This window comes from Dromaius novaehollandiae, chromosome W, assembly GCF_036370855.1.
Source record: "Dromaius novaehollandiae isolate bDroNov1 chromosome W, bDroNov1.hap1, whole genome shotgun sequence".
Classification (NCBI taxonomy): domain Eukaryota; kingdom Metazoa; phylum Chordata; class Aves; order Casuariiformes; family Dromaiidae; genus Dromaius; species Dromaius novaehollandiae.
In genome coordinates, this window is record NC_088130.1 from 70693887 (window position 1) to 70715657 (window position 21771).

The 21771-nt window shown below is 36.1% G+C and overlaps 1 protein-coding gene across 2 annotated transcripts in view; it reads left to right on the forward strand.

Annotated features, from left to right (window-relative positions):
• Positions 1-21771, forward strand: part of LOC112985188 (WD repeat-containing protein 7) — a 164231-nt gene that overhangs the window by 17563 nt on the left and 124897 nt on the right. For both annotated transcript variants that reach the window (XM_064500699.1, XM_064500700.1), the window contains exons 6-15: positions 1260-1336; positions 4908-5027; positions 5465-5610; positions 6739-6841; positions 7810-7951; positions 8775-9023; positions 10597-10817; positions 12331-12526; positions 13654-13868; positions 20441-21210. In XM_064500699.1, coding sequence (XP_064356769.1) covers positions 1260-1336; positions 4908-5027; positions 5465-5610; positions 6739-6841; positions 7810-7951; positions 8775-9023; positions 10597-10817; positions 12331-12526; positions 13654-13868; positions 20441-21210 — 2239 coding nt within the window. The remainder of the gene's footprint in view (positions 1-1259; positions 1337-4907; positions 5028-5464; positions 5611-6738; positions 6842-7809; positions 7952-8774; positions 9024-10596; positions 10818-12330; positions 12527-13653; positions 13869-20440; positions 21211-21771) is intronic.

The window sequence follows — 21771 nt, forward strand, 5'->3', positions numbered from 1 at the left end:
CTGTGATGACAGTCAGTTTAGTGGAGAGGCATGTGGGTAGACTCCGTGTTTGGCAGTGGGTTGGTTGACATGATTTGAAGTGATACCCATCCACACATACCTGTTTTGCCCTCGGCTGCTTTGTATTACTTTGCTGGGCTTTAAATTCTGGCAGTTGAGGAGCAGAGATGAGTCATTCAAGTGTTGCTGTCCTGCAGGCTGTAATTTCGGGGAGAGTGAGGGCAGTAAAAGTCTCAGTGATTACTGTTTCGGTTTACTTAACTAAGTCTGCTACTGAATGCAGGTCAGCAAACTTGCTTCCTAAGGGTGGTGGGTTCCTATGGGGAAGAAATGCTGGGAAAAGCATCCTGAAGCAAGGAGAGATTTTTATCTTGGCTTGAGGTCAAGAACAGTTTGTAAACTGAGAGTGTTCCCAAGCCCTGGGGTGGGAAAACTCCACTGCAGACCTCAAAAACCATCTGAGTTACCCGACTAACAGCAAATGAACTCTGGTGTTAAGTCTTTTCAGATGCTGCCTTTCATTTTATTTCTTGTTTTGTAATTGTTTTCATATTTTGTAATCAAGAAGCTGCCCCTTGATTTGATGGACTTTCTGTCTTAGCACCGGACTTCTCAGGTATAAATGGGAATCTCTAGGAAGTTTGACTAGCAAAAATGTGCTGCTTTCAAAAACACTGTATTAGATTCATTACCTTCTGGGAACCTCCAACCCAAGACAACTGGGACTGCTTTTCCACATCTCTGCCCCTTTCATTTGGAGCCTCAAGTATTAGTTAAGAGAACTTGTCCCCTCTCCTGGTGGGAACGAGCCTCTAAACATAAAACCAGTGAGTGTGAGTATGTGTGTGCGCACACGTACTTACTTGCAAAACACCAACTCACAAATAAACGTTGGGGTTTCGAAGCAAATAAACGTTGGGGTTTCGAAGCAAATAAACGTTGGGGTTTCGAAGCAAATAAACGTTGGGGTTTCGAAGCAAATAAACGTTGGGGTTTCGAAGCAAATAAACGTTGGGGTTTCGAAGCAAATAAACGTTGGGGTTTCGAAGCAAATAAACGTTGGGGTTTCGAAGCAAATAAACGTTGGGGTTTCGAAGCAAATAAACGTTGGGGTTTCGAAGCAAATACTTCAAGAATGTTTTGATAAAATTTAATATTGAGTTATTCTTATGTATTTTTGTACTCGGATATGCACAAATGTGCAATAAAAGGGAAAAGTTCTATTTATCGATCTAATTCTTGTTTTTATTTTTCTCTAGAGGATACTGTTGTAGCTGTTTCGGTGACTGGCATTCTGAAAGTCTGGATAATAACCTCTGAAGTTAGTCGCATGCAGGTGAGCAAAGGCTTCTGAACCGATGGTATTTGCTGGGCATGCCAATATCAACTGTTAACTCACATAAATTTTTGTTGTGATGGTGAGAGAATCTTAGTCCTTTTTCCTGTTTTTTCCATATGCCCAGTAATATTATGGTCTTTTTTTCTTTTACCCTCCGAAAATGATCTTCCTTAATCTTGCTTAACCAACTCTTCAAGTTACTAACAGAATTCTCAATGAAGATGCTTTTTCTCTTGTCTTACGTCTCACTCTCACAGAACTGGCTTCAAAGTCAAGAACCTGTGATTTAAAGTTAAGAATCTCTAATTTCTAGAAGTCTTTATTTGTACCATTTAATTATTTATGTTAATTAGATACAAATTTTTTTTGTCTGTTGGCTTTTAATTTTTCCCTCTTTAAAATCCTATTCTTTCCCTAAGTCATCCTGTGCATGTCACGGGATTGTTGACTTCCAAAGAGAATTTAGTAACAAGATTGTTGCGGTAATACTTAGCGTTCCAGACTGAGGTGGATGCTGTATGTATAGCTTCATGTGACACAAACAAAATGAATACATTAGAGAGCTTGCAGTCTAAGTACTCTTTAGCCAAAGCAGATGATATTGATAAATAGTTGTTTACTTTGTATAGAAGAAATAGGGTACAAAGTTGAAACTTACTGTGTATTGCACAGGAAGTGTGTCTTTAATATGGCGATGAAATTATAAAAGTCACAATGTGACTTTAAGTACAGTTATCTTTAAGAACATAAAAAATGGAATGGAGAACTTAGTTTTTATTTTTTATTATAGTTTTATATTATTATAGATAATAGGAATTTCTTTTAAAAATTATATAATTTTCTTTGAGAAAGATAAAGAAGAAGTGAGAAGTAGAGGCGTTCGAAGGGCTTGCAGAGCAAAGAATACAATTTTTAGGAATTTTTATTATTAATGATAACTCCTGTTTGGCAATTTTTGCCTTCCTGTGTACTAATCAATAAAAGGTCCTATGGGAGATTTGCCACACTTCTCATAGATTTCTTGCAAACTAACTATTCACAGAAACTTCTTATAAGAGATGGCTATTACTTGGATACCTTTACAGATGTTTAGCAGCTAAGAAAATATAATTTTATTATATATGGAAGAACAAATTCAGTTTTCTGATTTCAGAAATGTTTACAGCACAAAAGCAATGTAGTTTGAATTAGCTTGAAAGACCAATATAATGGAATGCTTTGCTTTTCATCCCATCAGGGTACCTCAAAGTCGTTATTCAAATTTTTTTGTTTCTTAGTTTCAACATAGTTGAAGTTATACTTGATTTCACATCATTTCAGAGCATTTTCTGGAAACCCTTGTCATGCAACTAGTAGTATTCTAACTAACATCACATTTAAAAATTACATTAAAAATCAAGGTGTTAGCAATAGAGAGTATTGGCTCTTCCGAAAATGAGACGCACAAAGACATAACTGAACAGGAGCTTTATCATAGTCTGTCTGGGATATTGGGAACCCTGAAAGAAAGAAATCAGAGCTGAATCTACTTAGTTTCTACTGACTATCTGAAAGCAGGGTAATTCCCTGAAAGAGACGATGCTAAATAGGCACCACTAATCTGTCCAGCTGGGGAATTTGTTAGACTTAAGTGACAAAACAGGATACCACATGGTCTTGTAGATCTTCTTATGAGGAATGCTAGAACAAGAACTGCTACGAGCCTTTGGGTTTTCCGTAGAGGTTGGCCATCTGTCATGTTATGAAACACAGCGGAGTCCCTTTTGACATGTTCTCTGTCATCTTCCTAAATTGAGCTTGAGCAAAAGAAAAAATTCACCTGGGTGTTTTCTTGTTATCTGATTTCCATAAGTGTGTGTGTGTGTGTGTGTGTGTGGCAGGGGGGTTGTGTGTGTAAAGACTGTCAGTTTTAAAAATTTGTCTTTATCATACTTTCTGAACACTTAACTGTTTCTATGTATAAATGTGTGTAGGACAGAATGTTTACTTGCCATTTTTAAGATGAGAAAAAAATATTCCAGGAAAATAGTATTTTGTTGCAGATCTCTGCAACAGAGCTAGGAGCTGAACCTAGGACACGAGAGTCCCTGCTTCTGCCCTAATTGCTTGGCTAAGCTGACTTCCTCTACCCTGCCTTGATAAGGTTGGGTTTTTAGCCGGTTTCACAAGGCTCTTCATTTTCACAAAGTGGATGGGATTGCACACAGGCTGCTATGTACATCTCCTGTTTAGAGCGCAGCAAAGCATTTAGTCTGTAGCCTGTTGGTCGTTTCGGCTCGGGTTTTCATAACCGTGTATAACTGGAACAATACAGACACAAGAAAACGGGAGAGAATTGCCAGGCTTTTCAGACGATGCGTGGTGGTCTGGGTTCTTATCTGCCTGATGCTGTACTTTCCCAAGTAACTGGATTGCTGTATCTATGGCAGTCTTTGATATATTTGAAAATTGCTCCCCCCTCCACCCCAGGACATAGCTTCTTAAGTAATCAGGTAGTTTCAGTGCCCCAAATTAAATATGTATGATGTGGTGTACATGGCATAACCAACCAATTTGATATGTGTACCTTTTATTTTTTTCTTCTTCCTAGTGCAAGGCTTTGTATTCATGTTGTTGCTGGCAGTTCTTATTAATGTTCTCATCAGGTGTTAGAGGAGAAGATTTGGAGCAGACAAGTCACCACTGTCCTTCAGGGTATCCCAAGTCAGAGTGAAGATGGACAGAGTCTGCAAGTGAGGATTAACTTGGGAGCTAGTTCATGTGTTTTTCGGATCTGGACAGGTTAGCAGTAACCACCCTCGGCATAACCAAAAGCGAAGGTTGTGCTCTGCGGTGGGCTAGTGGGATTCCAAAGGGATTTTCCTCATTGGCCCAGATTAGTCCAGGTACAGCATCAACCCAACAGACCACCCTAACACCCCTAACTCAGTGAAGGGTGTAGTGCCTAGTGGGTAAGGTGTCATGCTATTTGATAGCGCTGCGTTGAACCTCAGAAGAAAGTGGTCAGCAGTGGCTGAATCTTAGCCTCTAGCCAAGGGTCAGACTGCTGCAGAGAACAGAGACGTCAGGTAGTGGACAGGAGTTGGGGCAGGAAACAGGGGCTTGCAGATTCAGCAGTTCAGGTCTCCGACTCTGCTGACATGCCGGATGCTATTTGCACCTGATTATTGCTATATACAAATAAAAATAATGACCTCCTGTTTATTCCAGTTGATGTGTTTTTGTGTGTGTGTCTCTCTCTCCAAGGAAATTTCTTACATATCACTTCTTTGGTTCCGCTTTTCTGCGTATGTGCTACCCTTGCACGTGTGATAGTCTGCAGACTTGAGTATCGCAGGAAGACTGATGTTCAACAGACGACATACCCATGAGGGTATCAAAATAAAACAAATATTTACTTCAATTAGGATTTATAGAAATGTTTTTGATTTGAGCCAAATGTAAGCCATTGGGAAATGGCTTTCTTTGAAGGTACTGTTTTTATGACAGAAGCTAATATGACTCTTTAATTTCCAATTCATTTTCTTAATAGAATACAATTAATTTAATGTAACTTTCTTTTTCTTAGGATACTACACCAGTATTTGAAGAGGAGTCTAAACCTATTTATTGTCAAAACTGTCAAAGCATTTCTTTCTGTGCGTTTACCCAGCGGTCATTGTTGGTAGTGTGCTCCAAATACTGGAGGGTAAGGAAAGCCGGTTGAATAAAAGCTGTTTTTTCACTGTAGATAAATGCCAGTAAGGCATTCAGACCAAGAGGCTTATCCTCTTTATAAATTCAAACTCTCTAGTTCATTGAGTGTAATCCCCTGAAAGTATATTGTCTTGCAGCGTAGGGAATATGTTGCTTTATTTCAATAAAACAAGGCCTATTACCTAGACAAAATATGCAGTATAATGTAATACATGTAATAATGTAATATCCTGCCATATTTATAACATTTTGGATAGTCCTGTAGTTATTAGGTAGACGTTAGTTTTTTTTCTAATAAATTTTCTGTATCTTAAGTAAATATTGTTCTAAGACAATTTAATATGTCTGTGCTGAAATACTGAAATTAGCTTCTGTCTGGGCATTTTAATGTGTAGTTGGTTAATGATAGACTTTTCTGTTTCTTTGCAGGTTTTCGATGCTGGAGATTATTCCCTCTTGTGTTCAGTCCCTAGTGAGAATGAACAGACCTGGACTGGTGGTGACTTTGTGTCAGCTGATAAAGTGATTGTATGGACAGAAGATGGGCAAAGTTTTATATACAAATTACCAGCCAGGTACTCAAAATGGAAACACGGTCTATTTCTTTATTTGTTGAGGGGAAAAGAACAAGAGAGGCTTTGAATAAATATTTAATATCTTTGGCTTGTATTTAGTTACAAGATTATATGAAAGTTATAGAAACTAGTATTCCATGAGCATATTTTAAAGTGTATGTCCCCAAAATGCATCATTTTGAAGTAATGCTCAGTAATTTAAAATCAAAGATTGTCTCACTATGTTCTGATACTACTGTAACTCTTTCACTTCATAATGATAGCTGTTGGAGAATGTGTGATGGGAAGGGTTGCATTTTGCTGTTGAATAGGTGACATAAACAAATTGAAATCAAATGTATGCTTTAAATATATCCTAAAACTTTCTTCCATGAGGAAGAAATAGGGTTTGGCTATATGAAGCAGAATGTAAATGATGATGGTATGATAACTGAGTACTCTCTAAGCCTTTTAAGGGAAGGCTGTGTAGGATGAACAGTTATGTTTTTGGACATAAATGTAAAAATAGAAAGTTAAATTAAAATTAGATATTGCAGGGAGTAAGCAGATTTAGAAAGACAGAAGTAAAATAAAGGAATTTTTTTGGTTCGCTTTTGACATCTTTTACTACTTGCTGTGCACCTATTTCTTTGTTCTGGGGGGAAATATTAGTGTTATCCTAGAGATCCCTGAATGTCCTGTGATAAATCAGAGGAGAACATTTCTTTCCCACCCCATATCCTCTCACAGCACAAGGACGAGAGGTCTGTCTGGTGATCTGTTGGAGGGTTTGGTGTATTTTGCTCCTGAATCTATCTGATTCCAAGACAAATATGTTGAACTCTGGAGCAGACACTAAAGCCAGCCTTCTTTCTTTCCTTTTCTTCAGTTATGAATGTGTGTGGGGACTGAGCTGAAAGCATTTGGAGCACTTATTTATTGACTGAGAATGGCCTGTACATTAAAATTATTGTAATGATCTGCTATACACTGTATTAACAATTGAAAATGTAATGATTAGAGGCTTGGGAGGGTTGTTTTTGCTTTTGAAACTAAAAAAAATCTGAAGTATTCTTTATCTAGCGATATAACAATCTCTTTCTAATAATGTAAGGAATTTTATTCCCTTTTTTTTGTTTGTAAACCTAGTTGTCTACCAGCTAGTGATTCATTTCGCAGTGATGTGGGAAAAGCAGTGGAAAATTTAATTCCACCTTTACTGTACAGTGTATTGGACAGAGCAGATAAACAGGTAAAATATATTTCCTCCAGATTTTATCATCTGTACTTTCTTGTGCACTGCATTTCTTTTTTTTAAAGAATTGAAACTCACTTAGCATTCCAAGTGACCTGTTCTTCTCTTTCAAAGTAGATGTTTAGAGTTTCTTGTTCTAGTGAAAGTAGACGTTTAGGAGAATAACTGGTACAAGACAACTTCTGTGTTTTTATGGTTTGTTTGTTTTTGTTTTCTCATAAGTGTAGTGATTAGTCTCTGGTCCAGTGAGTCTTCAGTTCTTTTGTACTAAGAGCTTATCGTGCATCAGTGCCTGGAGGATTAGAAGTCAAGCTGTGATGTGCCTAATGATTAGGCAGTCACTGAACAAATGCTTTTAGTATCACAACTTAGGTTTTAAATGCCTAAATTTTTGCAAAGGAAGTAAGATCCCATTTTTCAGGCCCAAATCCTCTTTGAATTATTATCCATTCTTATGTTATACAGTAAACTGTATGTGCGATAAATTGATACGGCTTCAGACTGTTGTGTAATTACATCTAGTAATGTACAGTACTATTAGTAAGTCTGACTTAGCCTTGTAATAACAGTATTGGACATTGGTATTTTTATACATTTAATTTTTTTTAACTTTGTGTTGTCCATCAATTCATATATTTTTTTGTTTCTGTTTTTGGACTTCTTCACTGAGTAGTATATCTCAAACTCGTTATTTTTAAAATGTCAATAATTTTAAGTGTTTGTGTGCATATAAAATATAAAATTTTCCTCTCTCCTAAATCTGTGACATGTTTTTAACTAATCAGTTTTCTCTGGTTCGTATTGCTGTACTTATCCTTTCTCCTATGGAAAGGCTAAAGCCAAGAGTGGCTAGTTCCTGTTCTGGTCTTAAAAGAGACAGTGGATTATGTGGAAAGTGAATTTTGAGGTCAGTACGTGATTTACATGTGCCTGAAGTTGTTCTAATTATTATTTTTTTTTAACAGTTATTAATATGTCCCCCAGTTACTCGATTCTTCTATGGACGTCGAGAGTTTTTCAATAAACTCTTAATACAAGGAGACTCTTCAGGGAGACTGTGTATTTGGAGTGTGCCTGATACACTTGAACAACAGGATAGTGCAGAAGGTATACTTAATTTACGATTTTGCTGCCAAGAACTTGGCATCTCAGAAGCAATGCCCAAGCAGAAGTCAGGCATCTCTATGTAAATTCTTGTTAATATGTTTCGTAGCTGGCTAAAACACTTTATTTTCTTACAAATGCATCAGTCGTTTCCCCAAGCCTTGAATGATGTGTTTTCATAGTTGATTGGTCATGTAAGTGTACTTTCTATATTGCATTTGCTTAACCCACTTCTGTGTCAATATACAAATCAAGAAAGGCCAATTGTATTGAGGAGTAAGTTAGAAATCTCTTGGAAATACATGAATAAACTGAAATGAAGGAAGTTTGTTGGGCTGTTTTTGCACTAGATTCCACTTTGTTTCCAACACTCGGGCAGTCCCTCCGCAACCTTTAGTTTCAGGTTACCAACCATTTTTTCCTCCAATTCAGACTTTTTGATCTGAATGACTGAAGCTTCAAATGAAATCTATGTTGCTTGAATAGTTGTGTGGTGTGTATGTGGGTTTTTTTTGTTGTTGTTTTTTTTTTTTTTAATTGTTAGCTTATTGTAAGAGCTATAGTAATTTAAGTTTTAAATATATGATCAAAATCTCACTTTACTCTGAATACTTCTCAGGAGATAAGTTTTACCTCTTTTACTTTCCAAATACCAGCTCTCACAAATATTCATTGTTTCCACGTGTTGCTGTAGCAGCACTCATCTACTTGGTCAATTAATTTCCAGGATGTGTATGTTACTTGGTTTAAAGTGTTGTAACGTGGCAGGCTTTGAGATCTTTTCAGAAAATCTTTTTTTTTTTTTTTTTTTTTTTTCCTTAAACAGGGCTGCAAGCAACAACTTCAATATCCCTACAGGAAGCTTTTAATAAACTTAGTCCTCACCCTGCTGGAATTATAGACCAATTAAGCTTAATACCAAACATCAATGAACCACTTAAAGTGACAGCCAGCGTGTATATCCCAGCGCATGGGCGTCTGGTTTGCGGTCGTGAAGATGGAAGCATTGTTATTGTGCCAGCAACACAAACTGCTATAGTTCAGCTTCTGCAAGGAGAGCATATGCTTAGGAGAGGTACGTAAATAAGCTTTAGAAAAGCACAGTTGGGTTACAGAATGTGCTGATCTCTTACTAGGTACGCTGAAATGAGAAATAGTTTCAAGAAGTGAGCATTAAGCTGTTTTACAAATATGCTTTAAAAAGTGGGGGAAGAGGAGAAAGTGGAGAAATCATGTAACCATATTCTTAATAAGCCTGATGTTCTTTTATGTAATGAGAAACTGAAGTGATAAATCAAGTGTGGCCAGCTTGCTTCAGTTTTTTGGGATGTCCCTTCACTAGAAAGGCTCAGGTATTTCTCCTGGATTTTTTTTTGAGATGTAATAGCAAAGTTACAGTGGGAAACATCTTGTGTTTTCTATGCAGAATTGTTCTGAGCAGCACATGCAGCTGGGGTAGTAGTGTGCCTGTGAAGATCTCCTTGGACAAATAACTCATTTAAAAGAGAACTTGTCCTTGTGTGTCATGTAGTTAAAGTGCATTATACATTGGCCTGCTGCTGTACATTCTGGTTCCAGATAATTTTATCCTAATATTTTTATGATCTTGATGTTTCAGAACAAATGTTTTTTGTCTTGAGTTTTTATATATGCTGGTAAATAAAAATGATGTTTAAATATTTTTCTAGTATATGGATATATGAGATTATCAGTTATAATATTTTCCGTAGATAATTGATTTCCTTTATATAATTTTAAACAGCAGTGAATTTTTATGTAAAGCTCAATTGCCTGAAAGTCAGTAATATTACTCTGCAGTTCACTGCTGGTGACTCTTAACCTCATAAAAATACAGAAGTGCTTGTGTGTATCCTGTGTTTGACTGCTGGGCTTGCTAGAAAGCGTAATCAGAGAAAGAGAAAAAAAGTTCAACTATGTCATGCAGACTTTCTGTAACAAATTTGATTCTGATGCTTAACATACTGACTATCAAATTTGCCATTTAATCAGACAGTTTTTCTATGCTCGTTTTTCATTAGTTAAAAAGCTACAATAGCTATGGCTTAAGTGATCTCAGTGAATAGAAGACTTACCAGTCAGCTCTGTGTTCACAAAGACTATTTTTTTTCTAAATTTAAATTTAATACCATTAACCTGTTCAGCACAAGCACCACCTGGGTAACACTGTAGACTTGCATGCTACTGTTGTGGCCAATGCAAAGTAAGATTTTTGCAGTCTTCCTGATAGTTGTCCTCTTGGTTATGACCCTGAATAAATTTAGGTTTGAGTGGGAGGAGTATTCCCCCCCTGCCCCCACACCAATCTTTGTGGTCTTTTAATTGGGGGGGGGGGGGGGTTGTTTTAAGAAAGCTGAATTACTTTCAGGTGAGATCTTGTGACAAGACAAAAGAAGAATCATTCAGTCCATGAAGTCTTAAATACTTGTGAACCTTTCAAAACAAGGCAAGGCAAATGCTTAAAGAACTTAAGACAAATTGCAATATGTCTCTATCTTTTTAATCGAGAGCAGACTGCTGCTTATTATTCTGTATTAAAAACTGTTCTAGTGATTTTTCTTCTTTCTTTTTTTTTTTCCCTTCAAACCCCCTTCCTCCCTTCTCCCTTTCCTACCCCCCAAATTTCTTAGGTTGGCCACCTCACCGGACTCTCCGAGGTCATCGAAACAAAATTACATGTTTACTGTATCCTCATCAGGTTTCTTCTCGTTATGATCAAAGGTATTTGATCTCAGGTGGTGTGGATTTCTCAGTCATCATATGGGATATATTTTCTGGAGAGATGAAACATATCTTCTGTGTACATGGTGGAGAAATTACACAGCTTCTAGTTCCACCAGAAAACTGTAGTGTAAGTTTGAATCCTTCTTGAGAATGTGAATGTAATATAAAACACTGAAGACTTAGAATTGAGCTGAAGTATAATGCTTGCAGATATTTAAAAAGAGTTTAATTGCTCTGTTAATTTCATTTTTGTTTGTGTCATGATCTAGCCAGGTAAAGGATTAAAAATAGTGGGAAAACTGAATATTAAAACATAGGGAAATGGTTGGCATTACGTGATATGAAGCATTAACAGTGGGAGAAGGTTTTTACAACATGGAAGCAAAGTCTTTGCCCTGCATTTGTTTGCCTATCACATTCCCAAGCAACTGACATAGTTTATAAATGCAATTTTATTTTTCATAATTTGGGTGAATGGGAAGAGTTTTATGAACAAATTGCCATCAACTTGTTTGAAAGAAAATCCTGGTTTCTGTCTTTCGCTTAACAGATTTTCCTTGCCCTTTATTTCCTTTTGTCTTCCATTGTTCTTTTTGAACAACACTTTTCTGCTTAATTATTTTCATTTTCTTACTACTTCTGTTCCTTGAGCTCATTTGCTTTATCTCTGCACTGCTTAGCTCTGCTGATATGCTCTATTCCTCCCTGGATCTCGACTTTAAAAATACTTGAGAATTAGCATGTTGAACTAAGCTAAGGGTAGATGTAGGCTTTTTTATAAAAGCTTATCTAACTATTAGCCTACAATCAAATGAAGTCTAGGAAAAGCTGGAAAAAATAAATATATAAAATTTAAAACTATATTTTTAAAAACTGTGAGCTGTATGAGTAGTTCTTTTGAGTAACTTTACCTCTAGCAGTGCTTAAGTGTGTGTGCAGAGTAACATATATTCTGTATTATAAATTAAAATGCTTGGCCTCTCTTTTTTTCATTGTTTTACTAAGAAACATGCATCAGCATGCTAGCTAAAGCATTTCTGTCTGTCGCATAAAAATTTAAATATAAGTGACAGAGTTGAGTGCACGTATTCTGTATTTTATTTGAAGGTGAACTGCTTTATCAACTGACTGAATCTGTTTTTCAAATAATTTGTTTTATAACTTTTATGACTGTTTTGAACCTTTCACAGTCATTTTTCTTTGAGATTTTAAATATTTGAAAAGCGTGGGGAGAGAAAACTTTTTTTTTCCTTTTTGTGGAAAAATTGAAAGATGTCCTTAATAGTTACTTTATAAGGTCAAAGAAATGTATCAGTATGGAACTGCCTTAATGAATATGAAATAGTGTTGTTGGTTCAGCACGTTGAATTTTTCTATCCAAGGTAGCCATATCATTTGGTAACGTTGAGAGGGCAGGATGTTCTCATACCTATGCAAGTGGCTGGATTCAAGAGAATTTCTGTGGGTGAAATTCTGGTTCTGATGAAGTCACTAGGAATTTTGCTGTAGACTGATGCGCTTGTGTTTTGCTTATAAAGTGGATTGTTTATCACTGAACAGTCTGAAGAGTATTTTAGTTTTTATTAAATGTCAACTAATTGTATTATGATCAAAATAATTCTTGTGTGTTTTTTCTTAAGGCAAGAGTCCAGCACTGTATTTGCTCTGTTGCCAGTGATCACTCAGTAGGTCTTCTGAGTTTGCGGGAGAAAAAATGTATCATGCTGGCATCCCGTCACCTTTTCCCCATCCAAGTAATAAAATGGAGGCCTTCAGATGACTACCTGGTGGTGGGATGCTCGGATGGATCTGTGTATGTCTGGCAAATGGATACTGGTAAGGTTTAATGCAAAGATATGTATTTTTTCTTTTTAAAAAAATCAATATATTTGCCAATAGTTCTGTGTAAGTTGCATATCAGGGAGACGAGTTTAACTTTTTCACGTGTTTATATTTAAAAATTTAGCTCTCCAGATGTTCTCTAAATTCGTAGACTGTGTAAGCATTTGTTAGATACGTATTTCAGTATTTGGAAGAACTCATTTAGTTTTAGAGAAATATACCTTGCTGAGGCTGTTTTTCCCCTACATGATTTCCTATTTATCTTTACAGTCCTCTAAATTTATTAGCGTTTGTGCAATTTACTTCAAGCTTTGTGTAGAGGTGCAGCATCTTCAATCTGGAAGTTTAATCGCTTGCAGAGTGAAGAATAATCATAAGGGTTTTTTATTTTTTATTTTTATTTTTTTAAGTTAATGGTTAAAATTTTAGTTCTCGGATAGTGTAAAAGACTTCAGGAAACCAAGAACAAACCTTAACAGAGTGGGTAACAAGGCATAAAATAATAGCTATGTTGTAGAAAACTGTTTGTGGTATTTGAAAGGGAGAAGGCAAGAAATAATGTATCCAAATATATACCGTAAGTAACTACCTTCTAACTCATTAACTGAGTTAAGAAAAAAAAAAATCCAAACATGTAATAATGTCTGAATATTGTTTTCAGCTTATCATGAAAACTAGATGAGAATATTTGTTGTTGAAGTTCTAGGAAGCAAAACGAAGCCTGATAATCATCATGGACAGGTTAAGCCACACAGGTAGTTGGGTGGGAGAAGGAATTCAAAATGATTTGAAAATACCCTTTTACTAAAAATGTCAAGCAACTGCAGTCATCACTATGTGATCAGTAGAGAATCGTGTTGTGTTTTTGTTTTTTGTTTTTTTTTTTATTTGATTTTGGTTTTGTTTATTTGCTGCTTTTTCTTTACATCCTTCAACATCATGGAAATTTAGGGAAAAAAACATACCCTTAGGAATATAAATTCTAAAAATAGCTGTTTACACAACCAAAAGTTTTAGGCATAGCATCCTGTGATGTAAGGTGTTTTCACACATGGTAGTTGTGATATTTTGGACTTTCTGAATTGTTTCTGCTAAGCTAATGCTTTTCAAAATATGTGAAGGTGCGCTGGACAGGTGTGTGATGGGAATAACAGCAGTTGAAATCTTGAACGCTTGTGATGAGGCAGTTCCAGCTGCTGTGGACTCCCTCAGTCATCCAGCTGTCAACCTGAAGCAGGCCATGACAAGACGTAGTCTGGCTGCTCTGAAAAATATGGCACATCAGAAACTACAGACTCTTGCCACTAACCTTTTAGCTTCAGAAGCATCTGACAAAGTAAGTTGTGGTTTTGTTTTTAATGCAGTATCTGGAACATATTCCATTGTTTATGAAAACAAATAATATGGAAAGTCTTCATTGTAAAATTATTGTGGATCTTATCCAAAGCATTTTATAATTTTAGTAGCAAGACCTAAACTGATTTTGATGCTTTGAGTCAGTCCCAGAAGTATGTTTTCTTGGACCAAAAATTTCATCCTTGTTCAATGTAATTATGTCGTTTCTAATGCCGGTGGTGTTATCTAGAATTACATTTTGAAAGCACGAGGCCAGTTCCTGCTTTTTTCTGGGTTTGGGGTTGGGTTTTTCAGGTTTGTTTGTTTGTTTTTTAATGTTTGTTTGTTTTTAATGTAGAATTAATAAATTGTACTTACCAGGAAGGACTCTGAATCCAGATTTTTTCATATTTAAAAGTAGTTGGATTCCTTCTATAACTGTAACACATTTTATTTTATGTGAATTTACAGTGTAGTTTTAAGTGGGCTTTCAGAAGTTGGCTTCTGAAAAGACAAGTTAAAATATTTTCTCTAAACATGTTAATGCCATTTGAGATAGGCAGTGCCTTTCAGGAAGTAGCATATTTATTTTCTGTCTCAACTATTGTTTAAATTTTAACACTTGCTTTTTAAATATTTGTCAATATGTATTTAACTCATAAATATCACAATATTAGTTAAAAACAGACATAGTAAAATTATATAAGTTCAGGTGTGCATACTAGTTCTTTTCTGAATTGAATAATTTTTTTGTACTGCATAAGGGAGGAAGGTTTAGGAAAAAGAAAGTGAGAATAAAAATTCGAGAGAAGAAGAAATACATTCTGCCAGTAATGAAACACTTCTTATTTTCAGCCCATTATGCAATATTTCTGTTTTATTTCTTTACAGGCTTGTTCCCAATTTTAATAGTATGTTTTATAGAAAATTAGTGATTAAAAGCTCTAGATAGGAGACTAGTCTCCTGTTTTGCTTTTGAATATATTGAGTCCCTTAGCAATGGTAATAGCTGCCCAGTTTATAAGGGAAAACAATTATATATGTGCAGAGCTGAGGAAGTTAAAAGTTGCTGGAGGAATAATCACTTTATGAAAAATGTATGTTGAAAGATCTGCTGGGATTTCTCTCACCACTCTCCACCCATTAGGGATTTCTTTCACCACTCTTCTGTACGGAGATTATGGGCCTCAGAGAAATCCTGTCGGAAACACCTTCCTGGCTTCGGCTTCCAGGAATTTGCAGGCTGTATCTAGATGAAAGTGAAGGGCTACATTTTTTTTTTTTTCTTTTTAGCTGGAGTGGGGCTATAAAGAGTGAGTAGACACAGGTGCATGGTATAGAAGCAAAATATTCCTTATTCCTTTTTTCTGTTGGGAAAGCTAAAATTCTGTGTTTTATGTCATGAATATAGACAGTTGTGGAGGATGATGGTGAATCTATTAAATTTAAATTGTCAGAGTCCCATGTTTTCTTTATAGTTTTTATAAACAAATCTCATAAGGAATATCATGTATTGAATTACTATACTTGTCTTACACCCTTCCCCACAGAGAGGGTTATGTGGGGGGGATTTTTAATTTTATAGTGTTTTTAATTTCACAACAATGTTAATTCCCCTTCAGAATTGATAACATATATTAACAAACACCATGAAGAAATTTGAGGAGTGGAATCGACATTGATTTGTCTTTTCTTTTTTCCTTCTCCCTCCCTCCCCCTCCTATTACACGTGCTTTATACATTCCTGCAGACCTCTCTAAAGACGGAGCTATATGGTGCTATAGCTTGGTTTATTTATTTATTTATTTTCCCCCAATTGTGGCTGTGTGACAGGCCAGAAAAAGTATTAGTAAAATAGGCATATGAACAGATATAAGTGGAACCAGCAGAACTTAAATGCTCAAAATTAATTACGGTTTGAGAAGGATTTTAAGTGTTTAAAGCAAGATTTTAATGGGCTTAGCTCATTCCTAAATATTTCAGTTTATGTGATAAATTCAAATGCAGTAATCTGTAGTGACTGGTTAAAAGCATTCACTAACTGTTACTGAGCTACACATACAGAGCCATGACATGTTTATGCGTGTACATTTAGACACACGAGTTTACAATTTACATGGGTATTACTGAGCTGTTGCAGCAATGGACTGCTTATCAGCACGAGCAATAAGTAAGTGCTTGTATGAAGAGCCCTGCTAAGCACTCTGCTAACCTTCCTGTGAATATTCTGCTGAAGATGAAGTAAACTGTTCGGGTGTTGCCAGCTGGAGGGTGAGCCTGCACGTTAGCCCGTGGGGTCGAGGGATGATTGCTTTTCTCTGTCCTGGTTGTAATTTAAAATTACTGCATAAGTAGGGAAGCAACTTCAAAATATTTTGAAGGGAGAGGAAGTCCTTTTCTAACAACCAGCAACAAGAGCTCTTTTTCTGAATTGATCTCATAATAATACCTTGAATTTCAAAATTATGTAATATAAAGGGTAATTTTAACATTAGTTTTAACCTTCTGAAGAGTGAATAGAGTACAATGTAGGAGGTATCCCAGGAAAAATTAGTACTATATAAAATTTTTAAGGAACTACAGTGTGGAGGACAGTACAGTACAAGAGTTGATGCTGAATATCCTCTTAATTTTAATTTGCTACTGTTCATATTAAATCTGCTTTAAAATAATGCAGTCCTTAGGCCTTTCAAATTATATATTCTCATTTTTATATGCTTGATCAATCTTCCAGTAGTTCAGAAATACAATTTAATTATTTATAATTGTGAGAGGAGACCCAGAGCCTAGATGTAGTCCTAGATTCTGGCTCAATTTTTTCAGTCTTTAGTGGAGCTGGGCTGAACAAAGCTGCCAGTCAGTCTTTGCAAGCAGCAGAGACAGTAGAGATGGGTGGGGGGGGGGAGCAAAAAGTAAATTTTAGAAGTAGGCTGAAGTATCAAAGGTAGTTTAGCTGATGGGCTAAATAGTGTATCAGAACAAATCATCAGAGGAGAGCTTGAAGGAAGAGCTTCTCCTGGGCTTTGCATCATGCATCTTTGTTAAAGGTGCAAAATATAGAGAAAGGATGACTTCTGGCCTTGTGAGGGTTTCATGAACTTTGCCACAGAGAGACTATAACACCTGATTTTTTTTTTTTAATTTTATCTTTCTATTAAAATAAAAATTTAATACAAAGAAGTGCAAAACTATCTTGAAGGAAACTGGGTAGAAAATATCCTCAGAGCTGTGTGTTGAGGAAATATGTGAGAGGTTTTCCTTGCCGCGAGCAATCTGCTGTAGCTGACCCTGCTTTGAGCAGGGAGTTGGACTCGGCGATCTCCAGAGGTCCCTTCCAATTCTCTATCCTGCTTACACGTGTTCTTACTGATGATCTGGTATGCTGCCATTCATCCTAGCTCTTCCCCCCCCCCCCCCCCCCCCAATAATGACCTGTTAGAGTAGGCTGTGCAGGTAGTAAATTTGATTATCCTATTAATGCCATTTAAAATTTTAACTGAGTCCTAAGAGAAAGAGCTTTCATTGTTGCTTTCGTCTTTCTTTCAAGTCGTGCAGACTTCTAGTGTGCTGGTAGTTTTGGCTGTGGGCCAGCAGAGGGGAGCAGAGACCTGCTTCCAGCACGTATCAGTATCTTTCTTCATGCATTAAATAACATTTTTTTCAAGCAGAATGTATGGAGACCCCACTTTAGAGCACCATCTTGTTTCCACAAGGATACGCGTTCAGACTTGTGTACTGGTATTCCTCCCGAATCCCGTATCACTTTGCACAAGCGTAAACCTTGATGTTGTATGTGCAGTTATTGCAGCTCTGATCGGGGGATTGCTGGCTGCTGAAGGCAGCAATTGCGTTACAGTGCACAGCACACAAAGGACACAAAGAGCAAAAAAGAGAGCAATGATCATCAATAGCTAAAATATTTTTGTTAAATTGTTCCTTCTAATTTTATAATTGAGACCATTACCAGAGACCATTGTATAAAAAGGTACCTACATTACATTCTGAGAAAATGACAACTAGATTTGTAATGAATAAGGAATATGTGAATAAATCAGTGCATTGCAGAACATAAGTAGCAGTTATTGACATTTAATTATTTCTATTCTGGTCCCTATTATTCATGAACTGCTTCTCATGACAAACTTATTTAATAAGCATAACTTCTTTATTCTCAGAGTTGACCACAGGCAAAAAGGAACAGAATTTGGGTATTTGCTCCTGTGCTTTAGGCCCCTTGGCTGTTTATGTAGCGTTCTGAACTAATCAGCACTGCAGCTTCTTTCAGAAATGTAAGAAAAGAGAGAGAAGATAATGATCTCTGTTTAATTTTTCTTTCATAACCCATTCATAACTTGTGACCAAATGTCACTGGTAGAGTCATAACTTCATTACATAAATGAAATGGATTTTAATTTGAGGAAAGACAGACATTCAGAATTATGTGATTCTTGTGGAGCAGTGCATGTTATTGAAGATTTTGCCAGGTCTGTGTTTCACTGGCGGAGAGTCTTTTTGTGTGTTCTGAATATGTCTCTTCGGGAGGGGGGTGTGCGTGTGTGCGCGCACGTGCGCATATGCTCACGATACCAGTGCGTTGCAATAATGTGAAATGTTTAAAGAGCACTCTTCAGAACTGTTGTTGGTGATATTTTCATAGAGAAAACCTCCCTCATGATGTGAGGAGATGTCAAAGGAGACGTTCCTTCAAGGCAATAAGTTGTCTTTTCAGGGACAAAAAAAGTATGATTATGAATTATAAAAAGAAAACTGGTCATTGGTGGATTCAGTGCCTGAAACTACAGCTGAGGCTGTGAAAACATCAAGGACTATTCATTGTATATTCAGTGAGAATCATCCTTTAAAAACGAACAATAACTAGTGAGTGCAGCAAGCAAACCAGTAATCAGTACTTGTTCTCTTTTACTGCAACACCGTACAATAAAACACATGTGGATGTTCTTTCTAAGTAAGCAAAATATTAGCAGTCTTAAGTTAACAGTCTGCAAATTAAAAAATAAAGTATTAGTGTGGTGGAAAATTGAAGATTACAAAGTCAAACAAAACTGAAATAATGGATTGCTTTAAATAAACTCGAACAAACCTTGTGCATGTTATGTTTAGGCAAGATAAAAGACGCTGTGTCTTACCACCTCAAAAATATGATTCTTTTTATGTTATCTTGAATTGCTCAGAATATTCAGAAATGAACATTCAGTGATCCTCAGAAATGAGCCCACAAAAACTGCAGTGGATCACCGGCTGCTCCTGACTGCAGCACAGTATAACTTAACCTCTTCTGGAGAGATTTCAAATATAAAGCTAATATAAAACTTTAGGGAGGGCGTTTTTTCCTCTGAAGACTTTCCTGTAAAAAAGGGATCTCATTAAAAAAAATCTTATATCCCTGAAGAATATAAGGTATCAGAGCCACAGAAAAAGCAGAGAGCTTTACGGGTAAAAAAATCGGTGTGAGAGAGAAGCTTGGGAATTGCAGTAGCACGCTTTTTGCATAAACAGCATCATACACTGAAGCAGTCATTGAACAGGATGTGGCAGACATGCTTTTTTAAAGCTAACACCATTTTTCGAGTCTGTGTAGCTTAATGGAAGAGGAATATATGTAAATTGTATGTGTGTATGTATGTACATTGTATATGTAAATTCAGTTTTCAAACACCTCCTATGATATCCTGTACAAAGTTATTAAGGAGGCTAAGTAGTCACAGGATTAGAAATATGTATTGTCTTGAGAGAGAAAGTCCTTGAGGGAGGGAAGAAATGGACATATATGTCCAACTTTCCAGTTAAAAGACACTAAGTAGAATATGCAAATGTTTCTATGATTCATGCTGATAAATACATTTGTTAATGAAAATGGCTGCATAATTTGTATGTAATAGAGAGTTTATCAGTTATTTGAATTATATATAGTGTGTGTGTGTGTGTATTTATATATACATAGAGTATATTTATAAAAACTTTGTTAATTTCTACATATCTGCTGTTAAATGTCCATTTGTGGTTAAAAGAAAGACTCTAGAGAATGGAAATAATAGGGACACTTAAGATAATACCAAACTGAAAGACCTGATATTAAAATTAAGGCTGAGTTATGAGACTAGAGGTAGGAGCTTTGACTACATTGCTTTTTCAGTGCTTCTTATATCCAAATGTAAACTCTTTGGTGCTTTTTAAATTTAATAAAAACAAAATATTGGAATTTTTTTGTACTCTGAGTATAGCTTATCTTTTAGAATGCATGTTCTGTATAACAAATGTGAAGTTCCCTCTTACCTAGAGAGCTGTGTTTATCTGGAACTTCTGTAAGGGGGATTTCGTATTTTAGGGATGTCATATTTGATCACAAGTTTCATATTCCTGGCATCTAAAAAGAATGTTGTAAAATGTCTGGAAAGAATGTAGTAAAATTCTTCACTAACATATTCATAACATGTTTTAAACCCATGTGAGTTTTCAGAGCTTCTTCAATTTATGAATTAGCTTCGTGAAAAGTGTTAAGTAATCCAATTAAAATTTCAAAATATATATATATTTTTTTTTTTTTAATTACAGGGGAATTTACCTAAATATTCACATAACTCCCTGATGGTTCAAGCTATAAAGACCAACTTAACAGATCCGGATATACACGTGCTCTTCTTTGATGTAGAAGCACTGATTATTCAGCTGCTGACGGAAGAAGCCTCTAGGCCTAATACCGCACTTATTTCCCCAGAGAACTTGCAGAAAGCATCTGGCAGCTCTGACAAAGGAGGCTCTTTTCTGGCCGGGAAACGAGCAGCAGTTCTCTTCCAGCAGGTCAAGGAAACCATCAAAGAGAATATAAAAGAACATCTTCTTGATGACGAAGATGAGGATGAAGAATCAATAAGACAGAGAAGAGAGGACAGTGACCCAGAATATCGCTCTAGCAAATCTAAACCATTAACCTTGTTAGAATATAACCTAACCATGGATACGGCAAAGCTTTTTATGTCCTGTCTTCACGCCTGGGGCTTGAATTCTGTTCTAGATGAGCTTTGCCTTGATCGTCTTGGGATGCTTAAGCCACACTGTTCCGTGTCCTTTGGCCTGCTGTCTAGAGGAGGCCACATGTCTCTCATGCTTCCTGGGTATAATCAGTCTATAGGTAAACCATCATATGATGGTGTGGAATTAGGAAGAAAAATGTCCATTACCGAAGGACTAGGAAAGGGGACATACGGTGTATCACGTGCTGTCACCACTCAGCATCTCCTGTCTGTTATTTCACTGGCAAACACGCTGATGAGTATGACTAACGCAACTTTTATTGGAGACCATATGAAGAAAGGTCCAACCAGGTATGGAAAATATTCATTTTGTTTAACTCGTGATAACTTTTTTTCAGTCCGTATTTTAATACGGATTTTAATTTGTTTAATTTTACTCTTGGGTTTGATGTATTAAATGGCCGTGATAACCTTTGATATCTAGATGAACAGAATGTATTTCTTTTTTCTTCAATGTATTATTTTTCATGCCAAGATAGCTTTATTGCATTTAATGGAGTTATGCAAGTTAAAATGTTAATATAGTGTAGAGTTATAATAATTTGCCCTGATGGGGCTGAGAGGCCTTTTTTGTCCTTTATTTTTTATGCTTGTTGGTTTTAAGGAGTTTTTATAATTAACAGGTCAAATTCTGAGTTAATGAAAACATATACTTTTCATCATATTTCATCAAAGAATAAACTTACCTAGGAATTGTAGTTGAGCTCTATTTTTTGATATCAAACTGACTTCTCTTACAGGGTTGCCTTTCAAAATTTGTTTAGTTACAATATCTTTAGCAAATAATCCTTTTTTTTTTTTTTCTTTCCCCCCCCCTTTTCCTCTCCCCCTTCACACACACTTTATACTTAG